We start from the raw sequence: 27,363 nt of genomic DNA on the forward strand, positions 1-27,363 counted from the left end.
ACAGTGCATGCTTGGTTATTATTTGGTAATTTCTGGCCCAACTTTGCTCATCGCACCTGAAGTGGAGTTATACAGTACCAGTCAGGCCGAGTCATGAGGGATACTTTAACGAAGTGTTGCACGCTAGCGACGTCCTATGGACAGAAATTGTACACACACACGCACCCAACAAACGGAAAATAAGAGTAAAATTACACAAATTACCTATCTCCTGTATGTAGGCCAAGTTATAGTGGGTCTTGTTGCTCTTTGGACAAACAAAACATTTGATCACGTTATCAGCTACCTGCAACTAAACCACATTTTGTTCTACGTGTTATACATTGCCAAATATGCATTGGGATGGTCGGGAATAGACCAAATAGAGTACAAATCTGTGCCAAAATATCCAGTGGTCTTCTAATAAAATGTAATCACTATAAAATCATTGATTAAAAGGTGCAATCAGTAATATTTGTAATGCTCTCCAATGGTAATTTCAATTTACGATATACATTGATATGATAACTCTCAAATTGTCATACATTTCTCAAGCTCTGGCCATCCCTCAGCTTTATAGCAAACCAAGTGGCTTGGCTGCCATTTGGCTGAGAAGCCAATAGAAGATTGTGTAATAAATAAGTCAGACCAGAGCATGTGGCTTAATGTTGTTTTTATTCGTCACTACTGCATGAGCTACAGACATAAGAGGTAGATGAAGAGTGGTGGTTATTGCAAAAATATGGTGTGTTCAAATGGATTGAGACACTTCATCCAGTGTGTGTGTGTGTGTACAGACAGACCATGGATACAAACTGAAGCCTTGACATTTAAGGTTTCGGGGAAAAGCCATGCTTTAATTTCTTTGATAAATGGATGAACAAATGAATTCAATAAATTTGCATAAACCTCAGAAGCAGAACAAGGAAAGATTCCTTATTGTCCCCGATTATGGTTAGTATAGACATGCAACATGTGGAGTGGGCAGCACTTTATAGGGCATTGACGGCACCAAACAGATGAGTAAAAAAAGCCCTGTAAACCAAGGGGAATGTTCACTTGGACGTCTTTAGTCAGACACACATCTATGTACACACACTCACATCAGAATAATCGCCACTCATACAGATCATATCCCTAATTGTCAGTTACTACATCAGACAAAAAACAACCAGAAATCCTACATCTGTAGGGGATGTTATCAGACTGGACATTATTCTCTTTTTGTCAACGTTCTCCTCCTTTTCTCTTCCCCCGCTCACTGGCCCTGGCTCTGAGAAAGAGCTCCCAGAAGGCCGTTGGCCGTGCTGAAGAGGTTGATGGGAGAAGAGCCGTCTGTGATCAGGGTTGACTTCAAACCCAGAGACTGGAGCAGCTTGACCTGGGAGAGGGTGGGGGAGAAAGGGAGGGAGTGGGGAAAAGAGGGGAGCGAGGGACAGAAACAGAGAGATTGAGGTAATATGATAATTTCATCTTTACGTTATAACTGATTGAATAAGATCCTGTGTTCCAGTATCCTAAATTGTAATTTATAATGTCTTGTCACGCCAATATAGCTAATTTAATTAAATTGAGATTGGGTGGGAGAAAGTAAACCCTGCTCAGTAAAACATTACATTACAGATTAATTCTGACCTGAGCTTAAAGATTCTCCAGGTGCCATTTTTATTCAGACAAATGTATTGTGTAGCACAAATATGACGGTATTATGGTATGTAAGGAATTATGTACCTGTAGCTCGGGGCCGGCTCTGGCCATCTCCTTCAGGGTGTCGGCGCCGATACTGTCCACCAGCTTTTTAAAGCGGTTGCTCTCTATCTCAGCCAGCTTCTGCTGTTTCTCCACTTCCAAACGATCCATTGCTGACTTGTAGTTTAGCTCCTGCTCCCTCGCCTTGGACAGACGGTCCAGCTCGCCCTCCTGCACACAGAATTATAGGTCAGCTACACATAGTATGTGAACCTTTCAGCATTACACAATGTAGAACACCTTCACACACACACACAAAGGTACACAACCAGTCGTGTGTGTGCAAGAATTATACAATGTAGAACACCTTCAAACAACACAGACCACACACACACGTGAACTACTGGTTGTGTACCTTTAAGAATTATACAATGTACAACACTGTCGACCATACACACACAGCACACACAGCATAGTGAGAGGATACGTACAGCCTCAATCCGCTGGGCCTCAGCCTTCAGTTTAGCCTCGTTGACTGCCGCCTCTCCCTGGATACGGGCTGCCTCTGCTCTGGACTGGGCCTCTGCCTTGGCTGCCCCTGTACTCTCCACCGCCGCACTGCAACACAACGACACACCTTTAGATTTGGTATTTTGTCAGGATCCCCATTAGCTGTTGCAAAAGCAGCAGCTACTCTTCCTGGGGTCCACACAAAACATGACATAACACAGATCATTAATAGACAACAGCTTTAGGACAGAACTACATTAAAAACAAATGTATTACAAAAAGGCACACAGCCTACATATCAATACACACAAACCGGGTCAAATAGGGGAGAGGCGTTGTGCCGTGAGGTGTTGCTTTATCTGTTTTTTTAAAACCAGGTTTGCTTTTCACTTGAGCAATATGAGATGGAACGGAGATCCATGCAAAAATGGCTCGATATAATACTGTATGAATTCTTGAATTTGGGGACAGTGAAAAGACCCCTGGTGGCATGTCTGGTGGGGTAAGTGTGGGTGTCAGAGCTGTATGTAAGTTGACTATGCAAACAACTTGGGATTTCCGACATTAACATTTCTTATAAAAATAAGTAGTGATGCAGGCAGTCTCTCCTCAACGCTTAGGCAAGAGAGACTGGCATGCATAGTATTTATATTAGCCCTCTGATTACAATGAATAGTAAAATGTGCTGCTCTGTTCTTGGCCAGCTGCAGCTTAACTACGTCTTTCCTTGCAGCACTCGACTGGACAATAATCAAGAGAAGACTAAACTAAAGCCTACAGGACTTGCTTTTTGGAGTGTGGTATCAAAAAAGCAGAGAAACTATTACAGACAGACCTCTCCCCATCTTTACAACCATTGAATCTCTATGTTTTGACCATGACCATTTACAATCTAAGGCAACGCCAAGTAATTTAGTCTCCTCAACTTGTTCAACAGCCACACCATTCATTACCAGATTCAGCTGAGGTCTAGAACTTAGGGAATGATTTGTATCAAATACAATGCTCTTAGTTTTAGAGATGGCCACCCATTCCAAAACAGACTGCAACTCTTTGTTAAGGGTTTCAGTGACTTAATTAGCTGTGGTTGCTGATGCGCATATGGTTGAATCATCAGCATACATGGACACACATGCTTTGTTTAATGCTAGTGGCAGGTCATTGGTAAAAAATAGAAAAGAGTAGAGGGCCTAGGGAGCTGCCCTGCGGTACACAACACTTTACATGTTTGACATTAGAGAAGCTTCCATTAAAGAAAACCCTCTATAGCTCTGAATCCATGATATGGATTAAAAAGCCATTCACAAGTTTAACAGGTCATGGTCAATAATATCAAAGGCTACACTTAAATCTAACAGTACAGCTACCACAATCTTCTTATTATCAATTTCTTTCAACTAATCAGTCATTTGTGTCAGTGCAGTAGATGTTGAGTGCCCTTCTCTATAAGCATCCTGAAAGTCTGAGCTGGCAGCAAGCTTATAGGTCTGATGTTAGAAACAGTAAAGGCCGCTGTACCACTCTTGGGACTTTGGCTTCCCTCCAGCCCTGAGGACAAAAACATTCCTCTAAACTCAGATTAAAGATGACAGATAGCTAGTGGCTATAGAGTTTTTTCAACCATACAGTTTTTCAATTCCAGCAATCCATAGAGCCTTAAAAATTCTACAGTCAGTTTCTTAACAGGTGCATTTTTAACAATAATTGGAAGAAGCAATTTCATCAAGTGCAGTGTCCGGATGCTCCTCGTTAATCACAATCAGACAACAAATATTTTTAACATCATCCACATAAGAGTCACAGCAAAACCTTTTGTATGATCTCTTATACACTATTTTAGGCCCAGCTGTTGGAACTTTGGCTTTCCTGGATATAGCCACGATATTGTGATCACCTCATTTGATGGGTATACAGCTTTAGAACAAAGTTCTACAGTATTAGTAAATAGTTTTAAAAAATGTGATCGATACATGTGTATGATCTTGTTCCTGTAGTGTTTGTAAACACCCAGGTAGGTTGATTAATAACCTGAACCAGATTACAGGCACTGGTTACAGTGAGAAGCTTCCTCTTGAGCAGACATCTTGACGAAAACCAGACAATATTCAGGTCAAAGGTAGACAACACATACACATTCGAGCATTTCGATACTGACTTAGCACTTGGTGGCCTGTAGCAACACCCCAAAATAAAAGGCTTAAGATGTGCCAAGTGAACCTGCAACCACCACAACACTTCAATTACACTTGACATAGGAGAAGGCCGTCATTATAAATAAGACTGTTCTTAACTGACTTGCTTAGTTACACACACAAACACAGTTGAAGTCGGAAGTTTACAAACACTTAGGTTGGAGTCATTAAAACTTGTTTTTCAACCACTCCACAAATTTCTTGTTAACAAATTATAGTTTTGGAAAGTTGGTTAGGACATCTACTTTGTGCATGACACAAATCATTTTTCCAACAATTGTTAACAGACAGATTATTTCACTGTATCACAATTCCAGTGGCTCAGAAGTTTACATACACTAAGTTGACTGTGCCTTTAAAATTCCAGTAAATTATGTCATGGCTTTAGAAGCTTCTGAGAGGCTAATTGACATAATTTGAGTCAATTGGAGGTGTACCTGTGGATGTATTTCAAGGCCTACTGTCAAACTCAGTGCCTCTTTGCTTGACATCATGGGAAAATCAAAAGAAATGAGCAAAGACCTCAGAAAAAAAAATGTAGACCTCCACAAGTCTGGTTCATCCTTGGGAGAAATTTCCAAACGCCTGAAGGTACCACATTCATCTGTACAAACAATAGTACGCAAGTATAAACACCATGGGACCACGCAGCCGTCATACCACTCAGGAAGGAGATGCGTTCAGTCTCCCAGAAATGAATGTACTCTGGTGCAAAAAGTGAAAATCAATCCCAGAAAAGGACCTTGTGAAGATGCTGGAGGAAACAGGTACTAAAGTATCTATATCCACAGTAAAACGAGTCCTATAAATCGCCATAACCTGAAAGGCCGCTCAGCAAGGAAGAAGCCACTGCTCCAAAACCGCCATAAAAAAGCCAGACTAAGGTTTGCAACTGCACATGGGGACAAAGATCAGACTTTTTGGAGAACTGTCCTCTGGTCTGATGAAACAAAAATAGAACCGTTTGACACCACCCCAACTGTGAAGCACAGGGGTGGCAGCATCATGTTGTGGGGGTGCTTTGCTGCAGGAAGGAACTGGTGCACTTCACAAAATAGATGGCATCATGAGGATCAAAAATTACATGGATATATTGAAGCAACATCAAGACATCAGTCAGGAAGTTAAAGCTTGGTCGCAAATGGGTCTTCCAAATGGACAAGGACCCCAAGCACACTTCCAAAGATGTGGCAAAATGGCTTAAGGACAACAAAGTCAAGGTATTGGAGTGGCCATCACAAAGCCCTGACCTCAATCCCATAGAAAATTCCCCCTGACAGAACTGAAAAAGCATGTGTGAGCAAGGAGGCCTACAAACCTGACTCAGTTACACCTGCTCTGTCAGGGGGAATGGGCCAAAATTCACCCACCTTACTGTGAGAAGCTTGTGGGAAGGCTACCCAAAACGTTTTACCCATGTTAAACAATTTAAAGGTAACGCTACCAAATACTAACTGAGTGTATGTAAACTTCTGACCCACTGGGAATGTGATGAAACAAATGAAAGCTGAAATAAAACACCTCTACTATTATTCTGACATTTCATATTCTTAAAATAAAAGTCGTGATCCTAACTGACCAAAAACAGGGGATTTATAAATGTCAGGAATTGTGAAAAACTGAGTGTAAATCTATTTGGCTAAGGTGTATGTAAACTTCCGACTTCAACTGTGTCTGTGTCTGTGTGTGTATGTACAGTGGGGCAAAAAAGTATTTAGTCAGCCACCAATTGTGCAAGTTCTCCCACTTAAAAATATGAGACAGGCCTGTAATTTTCATCATAGGTACACTTCAACTATGACAGACAAAATGAGAAAAAAAGGCAAAAAAAAAAAAAATCACATTGTAGGATTTTTAATGAATTTATTTGCGAATTATGGTGGAAAGTAAGTATTTGGTCAATAACAAAAGTTTCTCAATACTTCCTAATATATACCCTTTGTTTGCAATGACAGAGGTCAAACGTTTTCTGTAAGTCTTCACAAGGTTTTCACACACTGTTGCTGGTATTTTGTTCCTCCATGCAGATCTCCTCTAGAGCAGTGATGTTTTGGGGCTGTTTGCTGGGCAACACGGACTTTCAACTCCCTCCAAAGATTTTCTATGGGGTTGAGATCTGGAGACTGGCTAGGCCACTCCAGGACCTTGAAATGCTTCTTACGAAGCCACTCCTTCGTTGCCCGGGCGGTGTGTTTGGGATCATTGTCATGCTGAAAGACCCAGCCACGTTTCATCTTCAATGCCCTTTCTGATGGAAGGAGGTTCACTCAAAATCTCACGATGCATGGCCCCATTCATTCTTTCATTTACACGGATCAGTCGTCCTGGTCCCTTTGCAGAAAAACAGCCCAAAAGCATGATGTTTCCACCCGCATGCTTCACAGTAGGTATGGTGTTCTTTAGATGCAACTCAGCATTCTTTGTCCACCAAACACGACGAATTGAGTTTACCAAAAAGTTCTATTTTGGTTTCATCTGACCATATGACATTCTCCCAATCTTCTTCTGAATCATCCAAATGCTCTCTAGCAAACTTCAGATGAGCCTGGACATGTACTGGCTTAAGCAGGGGGACACGTCTGGCACTGCAGGATTTGAGTCCCTGGCGGCCTAGTGTGTTACTGATGGCTTTTTTACTTTGGTCCCAGCTCTCTGCAGGTCATTCACTAGGCCCCCCCGTGTGGTTCTGGGATTTTTGCTCCCGTTCTTGTGATCATTTTGACCCCACGGGGAGATCTTGCGTGGAGCCCCAGATAGAGGGAGATTATCAGTGGTCTTGTATGTCTTCCATTTCCTAATAATTGCTCCCACAGTTGATTTCTTCAAACCAAGCTGCTTACCTATTGCAGATTCAGTCTTCCCAGCCTGGTGCAGGTCTACAATTTTGTTTCTGGTGTCCTTTGACAGCTCTTTGGTCTTGGCCATAGTGGAGTTTGGAGTGTGACTGTTTGAGGTTGTGGACAGGTGTCTTTTATACTGATAACAAGTTCAAACAGGTGCCATTAATACAGGTAACGAGTGGAGGACAAAGGAGCCTCTTAAAGAAGAAGTTACAGGTCTGTGAGAGCCAGAAATCTTGCTTGTTTGTAGGTGACCAAATACTTATTTTCCACCATAATTTGCAAATACAATGTGATTTTCTTTGTCTCATCTTGTCTGTCATAGTTGAAGTGTACCTATGATGAAATTTACAGGCCTGTCTCATATTTTTAAGTGGGAGAACTTGCACAATTGGTGGCTGACTAAATACTTTTTTTGCCCCACTGTATATGTATATATCTTGCAGCCTGCTGGCTCCACCCCAGAGCCTTATATGGACTTCTTGCCCCCAACGAGTGGATCATTAAGCCAGGGAGTACTGGGGGATAAAAGAGGGAGCGGCCTGCACAAAGGGGCAGAGAACGGAGAGTGAAGTGTGCATGTGTGTGTTACGGAGAGTGAAGGATGTGTTGTGGAGAGTGTGAGAGGAAAGATTTACACACACACCCCCCCTCCCCTCCCTCGTGTACCGAACCGAATTGGCTGAGGACCTGAGTTTTAGGATTACTCCTGCAGATTGTGGACTGTGAAATAGTTGGTGAATTCCCCCAATGTGCAAAACTCCCTAATAAACTCCCCATTTGCATTCTAATTATGCTACTTGTGTGTTTTGTTATTGAACTTGGTGATGTGGAAACCCCACACCCTTGAGCCTGCTACATATGGTGGAGAATGCGGGCACACCAAACCAAGCTCAATAACTAAAAACAGACAGAGCACAATGGAAGCATTGGTGAAACAGCTGGTGGAGGCGAACATAGCACAGCAGGCTATGCATCGGGAACTGCTGGAGGAACAGCGTCAGCAGAGAGCTCTCCTGCGATCTGAACTCAGCCAGGTGCCAGCCACCCAGGCCGGCATAGTGGCAGGCGCAGCAGTCTCTCGTCCCAAACCCAGTAGGTTTATACTGAAGTTGGCAGAGGCTGACGACATCGCGGCTTACCGCCAAGCCTTCGAGAGGACGGCGGCTAGGGTGAAAAGGCCCCATGAGAAATGTGCCAGCCTGCGAGCACCCTTCCTTGTCAGGAGCGGCACAGAAGAGCTATCAGGATCTGACGGCTGACCAGTCGACGCATTACGAGTGGCTGAAAAAGTCAATCCCGCGCTGGTATAGTTACACCCTGATTAGCAGGGCACAAAGATTCCATGATTGGGCGTATAATCCTACAGCGTCCACCCTGATCGTAAATGCATGATCTAATTAGCCAACTCTTGGCCAGCCCACCTGCTGAACCACTGACACCCATCGAGAAAGTGGTCATAGATCAATTTCTACACTCTCTCCAATGTGTGTTGGTGTTGGTCCCCACCTCAGAATGTACGTTTTTGGCCCGATGGAATGGGCCACACAAAGTCCTTGAGAAAGTGGCTGAAGTTAACTATAAGGTCAGACAGCCGGGACTGGGACGTAAGCATCTGACCCAGATTTACCATGTGAATTTTCTAAAGAAAGGGAACACAAATGATGTACTCTATTTCCCCGAAGAAGGCTACCACAGAGACCAAGCCGGCGGAGGCGTCACTGGGGGAGCAGCTGAGTACAGAAGCAGGAGCTTGAGAGAGTTGGTCGGCCGGAACCAGGAAGTGTTCTCCAGTGAACCAGGACACACCGATCTGGTACAGCATCATCACCGAACCCGGAAAAAAGGTGAAGTTGAGATCCTACCGCATACCGGAAGCAAGGAGAGTAGCTGTCAGGACGGAGGTAAAAACGATGTTGAAAGCTGATACAATCGAAGAGTCAAATAGTGAGTGGTGCAGCCCCAAATGGCACCATTCGCTTCTGTAATGATTTTAGACAGGTAAACGAAATCTCGAAGTTCGACGCCTACCCCATGCCCCGAACTGATGAATTAATAGAACAGCTCAGGACCGCCCGATTTATCAGCACGCTCGACCTGACAAAGGGTTATTGGTATGTGCCCCTGGCGGGCTGTTCCATTACAAGAAGCTTCACTTTGTGTTGCACGGGGCCCGGGCCACCTTCCAGAGGTTGATGGACCGAATTCTCCATCCCCATCGTGAGTACGCGGTGGCCTACATCGATGATATTTTGATCCATGGGAGCGAGTGGGAGACACATCTAAACCAGGTGAGTGCGGTACTGCAGGCCTTACGGGAGGCGGGGCTAACAGCAAACCCAAAGAAATGTTGGCTCGGCCTGCTAGAGGCTGAGTAACCTGGGGTACACGACCGGGAGGGGATGTGTCAAATGCCAGGTGAAGAAAATGGAGGCAATTCAGGACTGGCCCCTCCCCCTCGCCAAGAAGAGATACACACGTTTGTGGGGTTGACTAGTTACAACCGGAGATTTATTCCTCACTTTGCCTCCTTAGCCAGCCTGACCAGGGGCAGTCAGCCCGCCCTGATGACGTGGACAGAGGAGGCAGAGAAAGCCTTCCAGAACCTAAAGGGAGCACTGTGTTCTGGACCCGTGCTGGTGACCCCGGACTTCTCCAAAACAGAGTGATGTGTCCAAAACAGGGGTGGGTGCCGTCCTATCACAGCTACAAGAAGGTGAGGAACACCCAGTCATGTACATTAGCCGGAAGCTGTTGCCACGGGAACAAAGATATTCCACTGTGGAGAAAAAATGTCTAGCGATCGAGTGGGCGCTGGACCACCCCTCCCAGTCAGAACTGGGGGTTATTGAAGGGAGATTTCTTGTGGCCGCAGCTCCACCCTAATCTTCCTGTGGTTGATCTTCAATTTCTCAGAGATCATTTCCCTCACTTTGTCCTCAGACTCAATCCAGGTCTCATGTGGAGATTTGGCAATTCCGTCCCGAACCATGTTATTCCACCTTGATTGTCCCTCCCTTATCAATCATTGTTATCATGGATTCACACACAGAACTGATGTAGTCTCTCAATGACTTACAGATTGCGGTCATCTTGCCTTTCTCCTGTTTCAACTCATCGAGCTGACCCTGGGAAAACTGCAAACTGTTCTTCAGGTCCTGGACCTCTGGTCAGGTTGTCCATTCTTTTATTAGTTGAATCCACCAATATTTGGACAAAACACATGAAGGCGGGGGGAGGGAAAACTGATCCTAGATCTGTACCTAGGGGAAACTTCACCACAGCGCCACATATCTAACCTCCGCATTCACACAACAGCTACATTATGTTAGGAACTCTGATCTAAATGTTACTCGGTACAGCTTCGCATTCACACTACTAAGAACAGCATGATGCTAACGCTAGCCATGCCAATTCTAGCTCCTTGCCATAACATTTTTCCAATCGGCAAAGCTAATGTGTTAGCGTTATGCTAATGATATCCCTCTGCCATTATATTTACCAAAAGCGATGCTAACGTGCATTAGTTTTAACAGCATCAATGGTCACCTGAGGGCCTCCAGCTCCAACAGCTCTTTCCTGGTCCTCTCTGCCTCCGCCTGGTCTGTGATCCTCTGCCTCTCCAGACGACCACGCGCCTCCTGCTCGAGACGCTCTGCCTCATGGCTGCAGGGAGGGAGGGAGGGAGGGAAGAGAGAAATACAAAGAGGGAGAAGAAGAGAGAGGAACGGGGGGGTTAACGCTTACCAAACAGGCAAAAACACCTCGGTGTGTGTGTCTGGTGGAAGATAGCCTAGCAATTGAGAGTGTTGGGCCAGTAACTGAAAGGTCACAAGTTCAAATCATTGAGCCGAACTAGGTAAAAAAAAAAAAAAAAGTCAATGTGCCCTTGAGCAAGGCACTTAACCCTAATTGCTGCTGTAAGCGTGCATATATATATATATATATATAATATATAAAAGCCATCGATCACGTGACACCATTCATTCCTATGTGAAGACTAAATAGTGCATTGAAGCCAAATTAAGTCTTAAGATAGCGTCTCATGTGCAGCTTGAGCTACTCCAGGAAGTGAGTTGCAGGCTAGCTCAATGCTGCCCAGTCCCATTAAATAACTCAAATTGAAGGCAGACTGTGGTACTGCAGGCTGCCATTAGCAAATAAATTATTCTTTTAACTTTTTCTGTAATGAGATTTATATATGTGGTATTAGAAGCAATTATTGGTACCATGATTGTCTTCAAATGATTAAAATCAAATTCAAAGATTGAAATTTTTCCATGAACTAGAATGGGGCGGGATGGCCTTGAACATCGATGGCTTCAGAGATGGCATTCGTTCTCCCCTGGTGCGCGTGTGTGTCATGTGTCCTACCGTGCGGCAGCCTCCTGGGAGTTGGTGGTGATCTCGATGGCCAGCTGGACACTCTTCTGCAGGGCGTCTCTGGTCCTCTGGTCCACCGGCTCCACTGACTGGATGTCCACACTGCTGATGACCAGACTGTTCTGGTGGAAGCGCAGGCTGGGACGCACTGCCAGCTTGTCATCAAAGCCAAACACAGAGGAGCAGATGATCCGGTTGGAGTTCTGTAGAGTGGAGGGCGTTAAAGAAGAGGTTAAAGCGTGGGGGTGTTATTGTTGTCTTTGAATCAATTGGCTTACGGTTTCCAAAGCGGCGTATAGGCCAACCTAACTACGATCGCCAAGGGCTGGAGGCCATGTAGAATTAAAAAGTGTATTTTACGATTTAGATTGATTTAGACGATTGAAGTGTGGACGGACCTTGTGAAAGTCGTCAAACTGCACGGAGGCGACGGCTCCTCTGACGCGGGAGGCGATGGCTTTACAGGCATCGCCCACAAAGTCAGGCACCGAGAACAGAGCCGCAGCCTGGGACGGGTCCGCGGGAGACTTCAGGTCAAAGTGCCTGAGTGAGTGAGAGAAAGAGAGGAGGTAGAGATATTAAATACATCAGCTGGCCTACAGACTAGACTAAGGACACCAAATTGCAGAGGATCCTCAAACAAGCACACGTCGTCGTCGTCCCCCATCCACAAACCCTACCAGTTGTAGCTGAGCTGCAGCTGCAGGCGTGCGTGGTCGGCCGTCTCTATGGTGATGATGTCAGTGAAGAAGTCCGGCCCCAGCAGCAGACACACGGCCTTGATGACGTTGGCCCTCTTGGGCTTGTCCCCTGACAGGGAAAGCACGGTGAACTGCTCATCAGGACCCAACATTACCATCTCTGGCCCAAACACCACCCTGAGAGAGGGGAGGGAAAAAAGTAGGGAGGGAGGACAAGACAGGACAGGGGGTGGGGAGAGAGAGGGAGGGCGAAAGGGAAAATGTAACACTAGGGACCCAATGTTGCTCTGGTCAAAAGTAGTGCACTATATAGGGAATAGGGTGCCATTTGGAATGCAGGCCCGGGCTAGTATACGGGTTATTTCTGGACAGGGCCAGTGACTCCACATCCGGCTGTCTGTCAGCCATGTTTACCTGGCCTTCTTCTCCCTGTAGTCGTAGACCTGCACGGCAGCGTTGTGGGGCACCCTGTAGGACACCACCTTGGTCTTGTCCCGGTCCTTCATCTCCACTTCCTTGCTGCGGTCCGAGCGGTCAGCCAGGGGGTCCTTTGTGGAGGCCAGGAGGGTCTCAACATTCTGAGGCAGATTCTTCGCCCACAGCTCCTCGTCCTGCGTCAGCATGTAGGTGTGGCCAATCACAGCACGGACCTAGAACCAGGCAGCCAATGGGGGAGAGGGATGATGAGGTGGGTGGGGATTTAAGGCTGAGACATAAACAGGTGAATGGATTCCCTGGATCACTCGAATCAGGTGTTTTAGTGTACGTCCCAAATGGCCCCCCTACAGTACATGGTGCACTAGTTTTGACCAGAGTCCTGTGGGCCCTGGTCAATAGTGTACTATATCATAGGCACCCGAGCAATGGAGCAGGTGCAATCCCACTTTTTTTTTTTACCAGAAAATTATTAATTGGAAATGTCATTTTCAATGATTAGTAATGTTTTGTGCTATTCTATATTAAAATACATATGTCGATGTTATATAATAATTAAAGCTGCAATATGTAACTTTTTGGGCGACCTGACCAAATTCACATAGAAGTGAGAGTTACAGATAGATCTGTCATTCTCACTGAAAGCAAGTCTAAGGGGTAGATCTGTTCCATGTGCACTACTTCTATGCTTCCTGTTAAGTTTTGTTTTTGAGTCTTTGACTTTCGATTTTGTACAACAGCTTCAAACAGAAAAATGTAATATTTTTGGTTACTGAAAATACATATTTCACAAACAAAAATTAGGCAAACTATTAGAATTTTAGCAACCAGGAAACGGTGGAACGATTTCTACATATTGCATTTTGCACACCCTCCCCTGTCGCCTCTAGATGAAAGTTTTGCTTCCCTCCCGCATGCCACTGTTTTGGTTCAGTGCCGTTAGAAAACACTAGTTGCACCACTGGTGTTTAAAATTAATAAAATGTATTGTGTCGTACAGCAGGTCAGCCACCAGGGGGAGACTCATCGATACATTACATTTACATTTAAGTCATTTAGCAGACGCTCTTATCCAGAGCGACTTACAAATTGGTGCATTCACCTTATGACATCCAGTGGAACAGTAGTGCATCTAAATCTTTTAAGGGGGGGGGGGGGGATTACTTTATCCTATCCTAGGTATTCCTTAAAGAGGTGGGGTTTCAGGTGTCTCCGGAAGGTGGTGGGTCGAGGCGATGGCTCCATCTGCTGGACGTGCCAGGTCTCGACGGGTGCGCCGGCCAGGACTAATTGGGGCTGATTGAGAGTTTGTGAGTAATCACATTCTGCATTTGCATCATATTTTTCCCACATTTAAAATCGGTTAAAATGTTTTCATTCGGTTACAAAAGTAACAGTCCTGACTGAGCCCCATATATGCATGCAGAACGTAGCCACTTTGCAGTTATAACCTGGAAGCCAGTGCAGCTGGTTGTAATCTTTTGCAGTAATTTATTTCAGGTTGGCATTTATTGAGATGGCTCATGTAATGGAAGCAGCTCTGCAGAATAGTCAATAGCTGGCAAAGCCACAAACTCATGAAATCAGATTTTAAACCTAACTCTAACCTTAACCACACTGCTAACCCCAACACTAAAAAGCACATTTTTGTTCTAATGAATTTGAACGATAATAGTCCATTTTGACTATGCAGCTGACCCATCTAGCGGAAACCACTCAGTTCTGCTTCCAGGGCCAGACTCATTACAAAAATGTCAACCTGCGTAATTTATGCTGAATCTGGCAAAGGACTGTGTCAAAATGGTTGCGGACCTGTCAGCAGAACGTTGACTTTCCCCCAACCTAAACATGGACTGCCCGCGAATTCTGAAACATTGTCTATGGCTGGCTACAAAAAAATTAAAATGCAATTACAGAAGCGTACAGTAGGCCTACTTCAATGCAAAAGATTAACTGTTTACCTGTTAAATTTGACTGTATATTATAAACCGCGGTGCCTATGGGATTGCAAAACTTGACATAAGCTTGACTAAAACTTGACTAGGTCCAATTAAGTGAGTGATGCACATGTGTTGTATGGCTACTTCAGGAATATGAACTCATCACAAGCCAGAAAAGGTGAGGAATTTATTCTGCAATGGTTATGAAAATAAAATAAATAGGAAGATTCCTATGTCTTAATTATTTTAGATTAAAAACATGTTTAAAATATTTTTGCTCTTCTCACTAACAGCAAATGGCTGAATTCTTGTTTATGCTTTCCTGCTTTTAATTTTCATAATCCCCCCCCCCCCCCCCCATTTTCACTTACTTGCCAGCTTTCAGTACAATATTTCAACCACTAGCCGATGTGCATGCACATGGTCTAAAGTTTCCAGAGAGGTGAGCACATTCTCACATCGAAATTGTTTTAATATAAATGCCAACTTTTGTGTGAAAACTGGAGCACGCACATGTCGGGGTATATTTTGTACCTAAGCACAGTTTATAAATGGAGGCCCCTGGTCCCCAAGACGTGGAGAGATACTGTCCACTAGGAGGAATGTGAGCGCCTATTACCATCTAGTTCAACCGTGAGCTACGGCTCTTAAGATGGTGGGTTCAATCCCAGTGCTAGGCACTTGTTTACATTTTTTCTGTTTTAACAGCCCATCTCAAACCTTAACCAGTCGGAATTAATGTCAAAAATGTACTGTCAAGTTCTGTTTAACCTAGCCCTAACCTTATCAGTCAAAATGACTGCCTAAACTTAACGGTCGAGTTGCTATTTGGGACGTAGCCAGTCTTCAAACATTCAGCTGGGTAAAAACTCACCTTTCCTGTCTTGATGTCTCGGACATAGATCCCTTCGTTCTCGTCCAATGGGATGGCCTGTCGCCGTAGCATCACCTCCACGGCAGCCGGGGGGACGTACTCGATTGGTCCACGTAGCATCCAGCGGTCACCGGGGCGACGTTGGACTCCACCCCTCCGGGAGAGCTTGGCCCTCTCCTCCTCCTCCTCCTCCTCCTCCTCCTCTTCCTCTTCCTCCTCTTGCTGGCAGAGAGGAGATGAGAGAGAGAGAGAGAATGAGGGAGAGAGGAGTGGGGGAAAATGAGAGAGAGAAAGTGTATATTTAATGGATTGTGTACCGGCCAAACCAGTCAGTCCTGTTAAGGATTGTTGTTGCATTCGTTTCCCCTCCCATCTGCATTTAAATTCTTCCACCATTCCCCCTCCCTCCCCCCTCACCTCCTGTGTATCTTTAAAGGCCTCTACGGCCCTCAGCAGCAGGCCCTCCTCCTCAGAGAGAATGTAAACATCCTGGGTGCCCTCCTCTAAGTGCTCCCCTGGTTGCAGGAAGAACGAACGCTCCCCCTGGGAGGAGGAGAGGAGAGAGAGCAGTGTTAAATTAAAGCTAATTGGGGAAGTGACTAAAAACTACAAAAGGCAAATTAGTAAACAAATGAAGTCACTGAACTTTCCTCGCCAGTGTGTAAAACAGCAATGAGTGACTAAACAAACAGTTGACCAAACAAAGGAGTGTAAGACAGCGGTCTCTTTCCCAGTCTCACCTTGCACACCCTCTTCTGACCCAGCTGTGGTTTACCGTCTGGTCCCACCGGGTCCAGGATCACACAGTACTGACGGCTGCTCAGCGTGGTCACGTTGACCACTCCCACCACTTCCTCGGCAACAGACGGGATGTGTGCCTCCCGCTCCGCCATGGTAACAAGCCACTCTTCCCCAGTGCGCCGGTCCCGCCCCCCGGCGTCACGGAATGGCCGTATTGCTCGCACGTGCAGTGCTTTCTGAGAGTGAAAAGAAAAAGCTTAATTTGTTTAGGCAGGTCCTACAAAACATCACAAGACTAATAACATGTATTTTCTAATGAATAGAAGAGCATATGGAGTTTAATTAGGCCTTTGTTACGGGTCAGTGCAGCCCTGGCTGCGCCATTCAAATGAAATCAATAGTTCGTTATTTTGCTTATTTAAAACAGACAAGACACACCTATCCGATCACAGTCAGACATTTTATAGTAAGAATATAATGGAATCTAACAGAATAAAATACAAATAATATTTTTCCCACGGAGATGTGGAACCGCTATAAAAAAAAAAAATTAAAGATACATTTTGAAACATGCGACGTTTCATCCCTTTCCTAACCTCACTCCACCTCGTTAGAAGCAGGCGTAGGATCTTATCTTCATCATGATACAGATAGAAAATAATATCCAATCCCATTTTCAAAAACACTCGAGTCTCATATTCATATTTCACAACCTCCGTGGGTTTTTGGAGTTGCTAATACGCGAACAAAATAATAGGCCTAATCTTGATTTAGGCTACATTGCATGCAAAAAAAAATATATATATAAGATATACCACCTCCACTTATTTGCCCAGCCAGAAAAACAATTAAACAAATAGCCTATACAGATGGAAATTCAGTGAAACAAAATCACATTGATTTATTATCAGTCAGTGAAATAACAGGCTGTTGGTCAGGAATATGCTTAGGCTACTAAACAACTGCAAGTGAAGAGCAAAATAATCCAACAGTTCAACTATTGGAGACCGCCAATCAAGAGGAGGGAGGGACAAGAGATGGTGGATGAATTGAAAAATAAAATAAAGGGCAGGAGAGAGGGGAAAAGAAAGGGAGAGAAAGGGAGGGAGGGGGAGTAAATGGTGGAGAGAGCGAGAGACAGAGAGAAGGAGGAATGAGGAGTGATTGGTAAAGATGGAGAGAGTAAAGGAGGGAGGGGAGAGATAGATCAAGTGAGGGCGAGAGAGAGAGAGAGAGGAGGAATGAGGAGTGATTGGTAAAGAGGGAGAGAGTGAAGGAGGGAGGGGAGTGATAGATAAAGTAAGGGCGAGAGAGGAGGGCGTTGTTACCTTGTCAGTGAGGATGAAAGCGTTGACAATGTCGAGGACCTCCTCATGAGCCCCTGGTAGATACGCCCCCACCTTTCTCACCTGCCACTCCTCACCTGGACAAAACACACAGGGAATCACTCAGCTAGGTAGGTGTGTGTGTGTGCAAATCTGTATGATAGCGATACGACATCTGCTACTTTTGTGTACATACATTATATGCACAATAAAAAAATACAGTATATGTGTCTCACCAGTGACCCTGCGGACGCCGCTCCTGTCCACGCCCTCCTTGCGCGCTCGGAGGCGGATGGCCTGGTTCTCTTTGATCACAGTGGCCTTGATGGTCTCCAGCACTGCCACCTCCTTCCTGGGGATGTACGTCCCTATGGGGAGGGTAGAGGTTAGGGGTCGGGGGTTAGAGAAGCATTATTAGGCAATCAGGCTGTGTTTGGAATCGGGTACTATATACTGTTTGGAATGTTTTTAAAAAATGTAGATTTGTCACATGCGCCAAATACAACAGGTGAAATGCCTTTAACCAGCAATGCAGTTAAGAAAAAAAAATCTTAAAAAAAAAAAGGATAAGAAATAAAAGTAACAAATCATTAAAGAGCAGCAGTATATACAGGGGGTACCGGTACAGAGGCAATGTGTACATGTAGGTAGAGTTATTAATGTGACGATGCATAGATAATAACAGAGTAGCACCAGCAATGCAAATAGTCTGGGTAGCCATTTGATTAGATGTTCAGGAGTCTTATGGCTTGGGGGTAAAAGCTGTTTAGAAGCCTCTTGGACCTAGACTTGGCGCGCCGGTACCACTTGCCGTGCGGTAGCAGAGAGAACAGTCTATGACTAGGGTGGAATGCACTACGTTTCTTGCATACTACTTCCTTCTACTACTTGTTATTTTTTATTGATATTTGTACTGCATTGTTGAGGGAGCTTGCAAGAAAGTATTTCACTGCACCTTTTATACCTGCTGTAAACTGTGTACGTGATGAATCAAATTGGATTTGACTTCAACAAGTGAAATTCGAAAAATTGAAAGAGCACTAGTTATCTTGTTAAATCAATGCTCTGATTTGGTAAAAAAATATATATACACATTTATCAATATGACCCCTGTAAGGACCGAAGTAAATTGTAATGGATGTGTTAGGAGTGGTACCCAGAGAACTCACCTGGCCCTTCGAACAGCCACTCGTCTCCAGCCACCCTCTTCTCTCCTCCCACCTCCTCAAAGTCGAGCAGAGCCTGAAGGCGCAGGGCGGTGTCTGGGTAGACGATCTGCAACACTGTCACGTGCTGGGAGATATATAGATTGATATATATATATATATTAAATACATACTTGAAGTCAGAAGTTTGCATACACTTTGGTTGAAGTCATTAAAACCTGTTTTTCAACCACTCCACAAATTTCTTGTTAATAACAAACTATAGTTTTGGCAAGTCCGTTAGGACATCTACTTTGTGCATGACACAAGTCATTTTTTCCAACAATTGTTAAGACAGATTATTTCACTGTATCACAATGGATGGGTCAGAAGTTTACATACACTAAGTTGACTGTTCCTTAAAACAGCTTGGAAAATTCCAGAAAATTATGTCATGGCTTTAGAAGCTTCGGACAGGCTAATTGACATCATTCGAGTCAATTGGAGGTGTATCTGTGGATGCATTTCAAGGCCTACAAACTCAGTGCCTCTTTGCTTGACATCATGGGAAAATCAAAAGAAATCAGCCAAGATCTCAGAAAAAAATGTGTAGACCTTCACAAGTCTGGTTCAACTTTGGGAGCAATTTCATAACCTGAAAGGCCACTCAGGAAGGAAGAAGCCACTGCTCCAAAACTGCCATAAAAAAGCCAGACTACGGTTTGCAACTGCACATGGGGACAAATATTGTACTTTTTGGAGAAATGTCCTCTGGTCTGACGAAACAAAAATAGAACTGTTTGGCCATAATGACCATTGTTACGTTTGGAGGAAAAAGTGGGAGGCTTGCAAGCCCAAGAACACCATCCCAACCGTGAAGCACGGGAGTGGCAGCATCATGTTGTGCTTTGCTGCAGGAGGGACTGGTGCACTTTAAAAAATAGATGGCATCATGAGGCTGGAAAATGATGTGGATATATTGAAGCAACATCAAGACATCAGTCAGGAAGTTAAATCTTGGTTGCAAATGAGTCTTCCAAATGGACAATGACCCCAAGCATACTTCCAAAGTTGTGGCAAAATGGCTTAAGGACAACAAACCAGGTTAGCACCCAGGTCCCAGACAGTTATATTATCTTTCAAAGTGAATACCTACGCTTTAGCTCAATGGGATTATAATGGAGGTGGTTCAGTGAACCACACCCGTGTGCTGAGCAATCCCTGCACCGAGACCTGAAGACTTGCATTAGCTCCCTGCACTGCTAACACCTAGGCTTTAGCGCTGACGTCTAACAAACAGACCGTACCTGCTGGATCTCCTCTCCAGGGTAGAGGGGGAAGGGGTCCTGGGTGAGCCGGATCTCCAGGTCGGCATGGCGAAGCTTGGCCTGTCCTGATTGGTCGAAGAGCACCTGTCCGTGGTCATCGCGAGCAACGGGGTTGAGAACCACGCAATAGTGGCGAGGAGGGACCATGGTCATTCGCACAGGGGAGAACAGTACTCTGGGAAGGAGGACACAATACAGTCACCTACTGACTGAAATACTAGTCTACACAGATACTGTACATACTGAGTGTAAACGTGTTTGTACATGGCATATGTTGACTAACCTAAACCTGTAAAGAAACATCTAGAATGCACCACCTACTTCCACTCTAGCAATGTAATAAACCTCTATGCACCTGTTCATGTGTATGCATGTGTGAGTAATCATATGTTTAAACCAGCCACAGAGGAGCACATATGGATTTAATCTGGGTAAAAGATGCCATTATAAATGTGATATTTGGCAACATTCAAAGTGTGCTGTCAAACATTGTGTGACGCTGTAACCACAGCTTGTTTGGCGTCAGTAGGCTTAGAAGAAACCAACAATCAACCGCACTTGTAATTAGGTAACGCAGACCTTATCAGATAAATGACAGATAAACGCACCAACACAAGCACCAACACACACACACTCCTCACCTCTCATTGTCCTGTCTGATGTAGGTGAGCGGTCCAATCTCCACACGGGCGATATTGGTGTTTTGGTCCAGGACATGGATATAGTGGTGGGGCGGGACACGGATGATTGACGCATCTACCAGCCCCTCAAATTTTATCCCGCCTGAGCTCCCGCCATTCATGGATATCATCTGGAATGGCCGGAGTGGAGAGGGTTAATGGGTATATTCAGTGATGTGAAACGTTCCGAAATATAATTAATAGAGCTGGCACTATTTCCTATTCTATCTGACAGATAATCATTTATCTGTTATACACGATACTTGTCTATCTGAAAAGTTCTGTAATGTTATGTCCTCCAGAACAGGCCCCTGAAGTAGCCTGCCCTACTGCCTAAAGGAGACACTGGCCATGTTCGAGAGCATCAAACCCGTGATGTATCATAGGTCAATTGTGACGGACTGACCGACAAATAATATTGAGCAGTTAATTATGATGCAAGGTTATTTGTATGTCAGTCCGTTTCGACCCACCTTCAACTGCAATGTCGAATACACCCACTGACCTCCTGACTCATTGGGTGTATCTCAATCTCCCCCTCCAACTGTAGCCATCTTACCGTAAGTGGAATGCACTGACTGCAAGTTCCTCTGGAAGAGTCTGTTAAATGCCCAAAATGTAAAATGTTTCTCCCTTTCTTGCCTCTTTTCTGTTGGTGATTCTGATCTGAAGGAGTCGACCAGGTGAAAGCTGATCCCCCATTAGGAATCCATTATCTAGCTCTCCTCTCAAGCAGCTTCTCTCTCTGCTATTTTGAAACACTTGTGTAAGAACATGTGCCAAGAATTTGATTGGCTCCAAGCCTAATTCTGGACTAAAAATATGTCCAATAGAGAAGTGCCTTTCAGTCCAGGACAAGGCTTACTGTCACCTGTGCTCAATGGTATAAAGTACTTAAGTAAAAATACTTTAAAAGTACTACTTAAGTCATTTTTTGGGGGATATCTGTATTATGTTTTTATAATACACTGCTCAAAAAAATAAAGGGAACACTAAAATAACACATCCTAGATCTGAATGAATGAAATATTATTAAATACTTTTTTCTTTGCATAGTTGAATGTGCTGACAACAAAATCACACAAATTATCAATGGAAATCAAATTTATCAACCCATGGAGGTCTGGATTTGGAGTCACACAAAATTAAAGTGGAAAACCACACTACAGGCTGATCCAACTTTGATGTAATGTCCTTAAAACAAGTCAAAATGAGGCTCAGTAGTGTGTGTGGCCTCCACGTGCCTGTATGGCCTCCCTACAACGCCTGGGCATGCTCCTGATGAGGTGGTGGATGGTCTCCTGAGGGATCTCCTCCCAGACCTGGACTAAAGTATCCGCCAAATCCTGGACAGTCTGTGGTGTAACGTGGCGTTGGTGGATGGAGCGAGACATGATGTCCCAGATGTGCTCAATTGGATTCAGGTCTGGGGAACGGGCGGGCCAGTCCATAGCATCAATGCCTTCCTCTTGAAGGAACTGCTGACACACTCCAGCCACATGAGGTCTAGCATTGTCTTGCATTAGGAGGAACCCAGGGCCAACCGCACCAGCATATGGTCTCACAAGGGGTCTGAGGATCTCATCTCGGTACCTAATGGCAGTCAGGCTACCTCTGGCGAACACATGGAGGGCTGTGCGGCCCCCAAAGAAATGCCACCCCACACCATGACTGACCCACCGCCAAACCGGTCATGCTGGAGGATGTTGCAGGCAGCAGAACGTTCTCCACGGCGTCCAGACTCTGTCACGTCTGTCACGTGCTCAGTGTGAACCTGCTTTCATCTGTGAAGAGCACAGGGCGCCAGTGGCGAATTTGCCAATCTTGGTGTTCTCTGGCAAACGCCAAACGTCCTGCACGGTGTTGGGCTATAAGGCTATAAGCACAAACCCCACCTGTGGACATCGGGCCCTCATACCACCCTCATGGAGTCTTTCTGACCGTTTGAGCAGACACATGCACATTTGTGGCCTGCTGGAGGTCATTTTGCAAGGCTCTGGCAGTGCTCCTCCTGCTCCTCCTTGCACGAAGGCGGAGGTAGTGGTCCTGCTGCTGGGTTGTTGCCCTCCTACGGCCTCCTCCACGTCTCCTGATGTACTGGCCTGTCTCCTGGTAGCGTCTCCATGCTCTGGACACTACGCTGACAGACACAGCAAACCTTGCCACAGCTCGCATTGATGTGCCATCCTGGACGAGCTGCACTACCTGAGCCACTTGTGTGGGTTGTAGACTCAGTCTCATGCTACCAGTAGAGTGAAAGCACCGCAAGCATTCAAAAGTGACCAAAACATCAGCCAGGAAGCATAAGAACTGAGAAGTGGTCTGTGGTCACCACCTGCAGAACCACTCCTTTATTGGGGGTGTCTTGCTAATTGCCTATAATTTCCACCTGTTTGTCTATTCCATTTGCACAACAGCATGTGAAATTTATTGTCAATCAATGTTGCTTCCTAAGTGGACAGTTTGATTTCACAGAAGTGTGATTGACTTGGAGTTACATTGTGTTGTTAAGTGTTCCCTTTATTTTTTTGAGCAGTGTACTTCTACTTCACTTACATTCTAAAATAAAATAATGTACTTCTTACACCATACATATTACCTGTCACCCAAAAGTGCATTTTGAATGCTTAGCATGAGAGGAACATTGTCCAATTCACACACGTATCAAGAGAACATCCCTGGTCATCCCTACTGCCTCTGATCTGTCGGACTCACTAAACACACATGCTTCGTTTGTAAATGATGCCCGAGTGTTGGAGTGTGCCCCTGGTGACACAAAAAATAAAAATGGTGCCATCTGGTTTGCTTAATATACAGAATTTGAAATCATTTACACTTAGTATACTTCAGCAATTACATTTGATACTTAAGTATATTTAAAACCAAATAATTTTACTCAAGTGGTATTTTACTGGGTAACTTTCACTTGAGTAATCTATGAAGGCATCTTTATTTTTACTCAAGTATGACAATTGGGTACTTTTTCCACCACTGTCTGCATTCAGGGAACCATTCTTTATACTGTCCTAGAGTGTATGCTATAACTAAAGATATAAGATTCCCATTAGACAGTGTCCATTAGACACGCTCAGACATTTGTGGGAGCGCTCCTGAATGGTGAGAGCAAACACACCTGACAATGACGCGACATAGCGACTGACGCAAACTGGCCGGACCGGGTAACAGGTACACAATGGGGGCTAAAGAGAACAAAAACTAAAGTACTACATGTCTCTTTTTATATGACAAACCTATGGACACTCCCACCATGTACACACCCACCTGTCATTTACAGAAATCTGAGCCAAACATGACAAATCGGTCATACAGGCACACCTTTCACAAACCGGCACGCCCAATACTATTGCTATTTCACTATACATTCCAGTGCCTCCACCCACTCAAGAACTATCAAGCAAGAGGGACAGTACACATACAGTGGGGCAAAAAAGTATTTAGTCAGCCACCAATTGTGCAAGTTCTCCCACTTAAAAAGATGAGGCCTGTAATTTCACTGTACACTTAAACTATGACAGACAAAATGAGAAGGAAAAAAAAATCCAGAAAATCACATTGTAGGTTTTTTAATGAATTTATTTGCAAATTATGGTGGAAAATAAGTATTTGGTCACCTACAAACAAGCAAGATTTCTGGCTCTCACAGGCCTGTAACTTCTTCAAGAGGCTCCTCTGTCCTCCACTCATTACCTGTATTAATGGCACCTGTTTGAACTTGTTATCAGTATAAAAGACACCTGTCCACAACCTCAAACAGTCACACTCCAAACTCCACTATGGCCAAGACCAAAGACCTGTCAAAGGACACCAGAAACAAAATTGTAGACCTGCACCAGGCTGCACCAGGCTGGGAAGACTGAATCTGTTACTTTGGTCCCAGCTCTCTTCAGGTCATTCACTAGGTCCCCCCGTGTGGTTCTGGGATTTTTGCCCACAGTTCTTGTGATCATTTTGACCCCACAATGTGATTTTCTTTCTCATTTTGTCTGTCATAGTTGAAGTGTACCTATGATGAAAATTACAGGCCTCTTTCATATTTTTAAGTGGGAGAACTTGCACAATTGGTGGCTGACTAAATATTTTTTTGCCCCACTGTAGCTAATGTATTATAACGTGTACATTGAGTTCAAGTAATTATAAGGTGTGCGCTGTGTACTGTACTAGGTGTGAAGGTGTGAAGGTACAGTACAGCAACCATCGTCACCCACACCATCTCACAGCAACAATCCCATCAATGACACCAAAAGCACATACGGTACACAAAATGTCAAGTGTAAGTGTTGGTTCAGGAAAGTTAGTGGCAGTGGACGCATAAATTCTGGCCTAATGACAATGGCTAAATGTCATTACACTTTTTTGTTTTTGTGTAACGCATGTCTCTTTCCATTCACCACTGATTGGAGGCTGGAAATATGTTTTGAGTGGACGAATGTGTGCGTGTAGTAAAGGAGCTCATCGACGTGATTGTTTGACAATCGGATGACAACATCATGACCGATTGTGTTTGTGTCACAGTCAAAGGTAATACATTTTAAAAGTTAAATGACAAAGCTTTACGACTAGGCCCACAGAGATCCTATTGAACTAGTCGGGATTCTATATGTAACTCTGACTCGGCACATACGCAAGCTTGTGCACACATACTGTAGGACGGTGTGTCAAACTTTGTGTGCTGCTTTTTTTGACCAAGTCTTTCTTGTTAAAGGGATTCTTTGGATCCCAATGAGACTAACCTTGGTGCTCCCGAGTGGCGCAGCAGTCTAAGGCACTGCATCGCAGTGCAAGAGGTGTCACCACAGACCCTGGTTCAATTCCAGGCTGTATCACAACCAGCTGTGATTGGGAGTCCCATAAGGCAGCACACAATTGGCCCAGCATCGTCTGGGTTTGGCCGGGGTAGGCCGTAATTGTAAATAAGAATGTGTTCTTAACTGACTTGCCTAGTTAAATAAAATAAAACTGCTCAAATAAATATGTCCTAGTTATTGGACTGTAGGGGGGTGTGGTTATGTTTGTGCATTCTTGAGCGTAAGAGATAGTGCTTCCTGTTGAAGTGGCTTTAACAAAACAAAAATCTAGAAAAAAATAAATGGCAATTATTGCTTATGCTCCAAACCAAGTGAAGTTTGCTGTCTCCACAGCAACATGTCTGGCATTGATAATGCCCTGTGTTTGAGAGGCAGAAATACATATGTAAGTGTGTGTGTGTACAAAATAAATCTCCCTTTTAAACTTATATTTTACCTAAGCCAGACATTCAACTTCCAGACCACAGAAAAGTTAGCCTGCCCTGTCCTACATTTAACACCACAGTGGAAACTATAAGGTTCCAGAAAGAGTCACAGAGCATAACGTTCATCTCTGTTGCTTAGAGGCAGGAAGGAACCAAATAGATATAGCCTTTACAATCAGTGGTGTAAGAGACATGGACATAATAAAGTTTCTTTGAGGGGGCAAAGTGCATCCGTTTTACAATGAGCTCAGTACCAGGTGATTTGGGTGTTTCCATATAGAATTAGGAAATAGAACAAAAAACATTCTAGTAAAGGCTAGTTCCAATACTTTAACAGTACATTATTCAGTCCTCACTGATCCAGGCCCGGTTTCCCAAAATCATCTTAAGGCTAAATGTATCGATGAACATAGCCTTAAGATGTTTTTGTGAAAAACCGGGCTCTGTGTTTCCTCGTATTGCTGTGACTAATCAACTCCAAGGAAGGATGATGCATTTTCATTTGGAAGAGTAGTTCCGTTCTAGGCGTTTTATTAGCAAATTTTTAAATGTCTTGGAGAAGATTCCAGAAGTTGAGAATGTAAACCATCGACCAAATTGAGGTGTAAATGTTATTTTTTTTAAGTTGAAAGAGCAATCTGTGAACAATCTTTTTCACTTCCACAACCAACCGTCATACAAATCAACCTTGTCATTTCTTAATTAAAGTAGGTTACTTATGCACTATCGGAGCATTAAGGCAATCTACATTTATTAGGTCTACTTTATTGCCACTATTCAATGCACTTTAGAATGGCAACCAACTAATCTAGAGTTGGTAGCTATGATAATTTCTTACCTTTGTTAAATAATTGGGCAGATTCTTCTCCTAGCTTGGCAGAATCAAATGGTCAATGCGCTTCTCTTTTATTTTGCTTTTAATACGCTTCTGTGTGGTTGGAGGGCGTGCCGTCATTAGTTACTACAGCCACAAAGTCATAAACCCCACCTATTTCTACAATTTCTCTTCATTAAAATATGATTTGAACCTAACTCCTAATACTATAACCTTCAAGTTCATACGTTTATGGCGAAGGCAAGCCAAAAATATTTTTTTGATATAGACAGTCTGACTTTGTGTCTGGGCTATCTAATGGAAACCATGCGGAAGCAATCCCGGAAGAACGATTACAAGTGACGTGGTTTACTGGACGACAGCTGTTATTTGATCTTAATTAAAAATGTTCTATTTCTCAAAACGTCTTAACTTTCCAGTCAATCTGCAAATCTGTGGCCTATAAACATCAGATATATGCAATGCAATCTAAATGATATCAAAAACAAAAGAGCTGCTTAAAAACAATAATTGAA

The 27,363-nt window shown here is 44.1% G+C and overlaps 1 protein-coding gene across 1 annotated transcript; it reads right to left on the reverse strand.

The window, feature by feature from the left end:
* Window positions 1–637: 637 nt before the first annotated feature.
* Window positions 638–26,960, reverse strand: LOC115145265 (major vault protein). The gene is made up of 17 exons (XM_029686700.2): window positions 26,852–26,960; window positions 20,724–20,893; window positions 20,062–20,257; window positions 18,779–18,902; window positions 17,846–17,977; window positions 17,613–17,707; window positions 16,284–16,520; window positions 15,961–16,086; window positions 15,544–15,765; window positions 12,709–12,944; window positions 12,274–12,471; window positions 11,992–12,136; window positions 11,585–11,796; window positions 10,760–10,876; window positions 2,160–2,286; window positions 1,711–1,899; window positions 638–1,360 (listed from the first exon to the last, which is right to left on the reverse strand). Exons 2-17 carry the CDS (start codon window positions 20,891–20,893, stop codon window positions 1,238–1,240), a joined length of 2,649 nt encoding a protein of 882 aa, XP_029542560.1. The 5' UTR covers window positions 26,852–26,960; the 3' UTR covers window positions 638–1,237.
* Window positions 26,961–27,363: the final 403 nt, after the last annotated feature.

The sequence above is a fragment of the Oncorhynchus nerka genome, linkage group LG17 (genome assembly GCF_034236695.1).
Source record: "Oncorhynchus nerka isolate Pitt River linkage group LG17, Oner_Uvic_2.0, whole genome shotgun sequence".
Lineage (NCBI taxonomy): Eukaryota > Metazoa > Chordata > Actinopteri > Salmoniformes > Salmonidae > Oncorhynchus > Oncorhynchus nerka.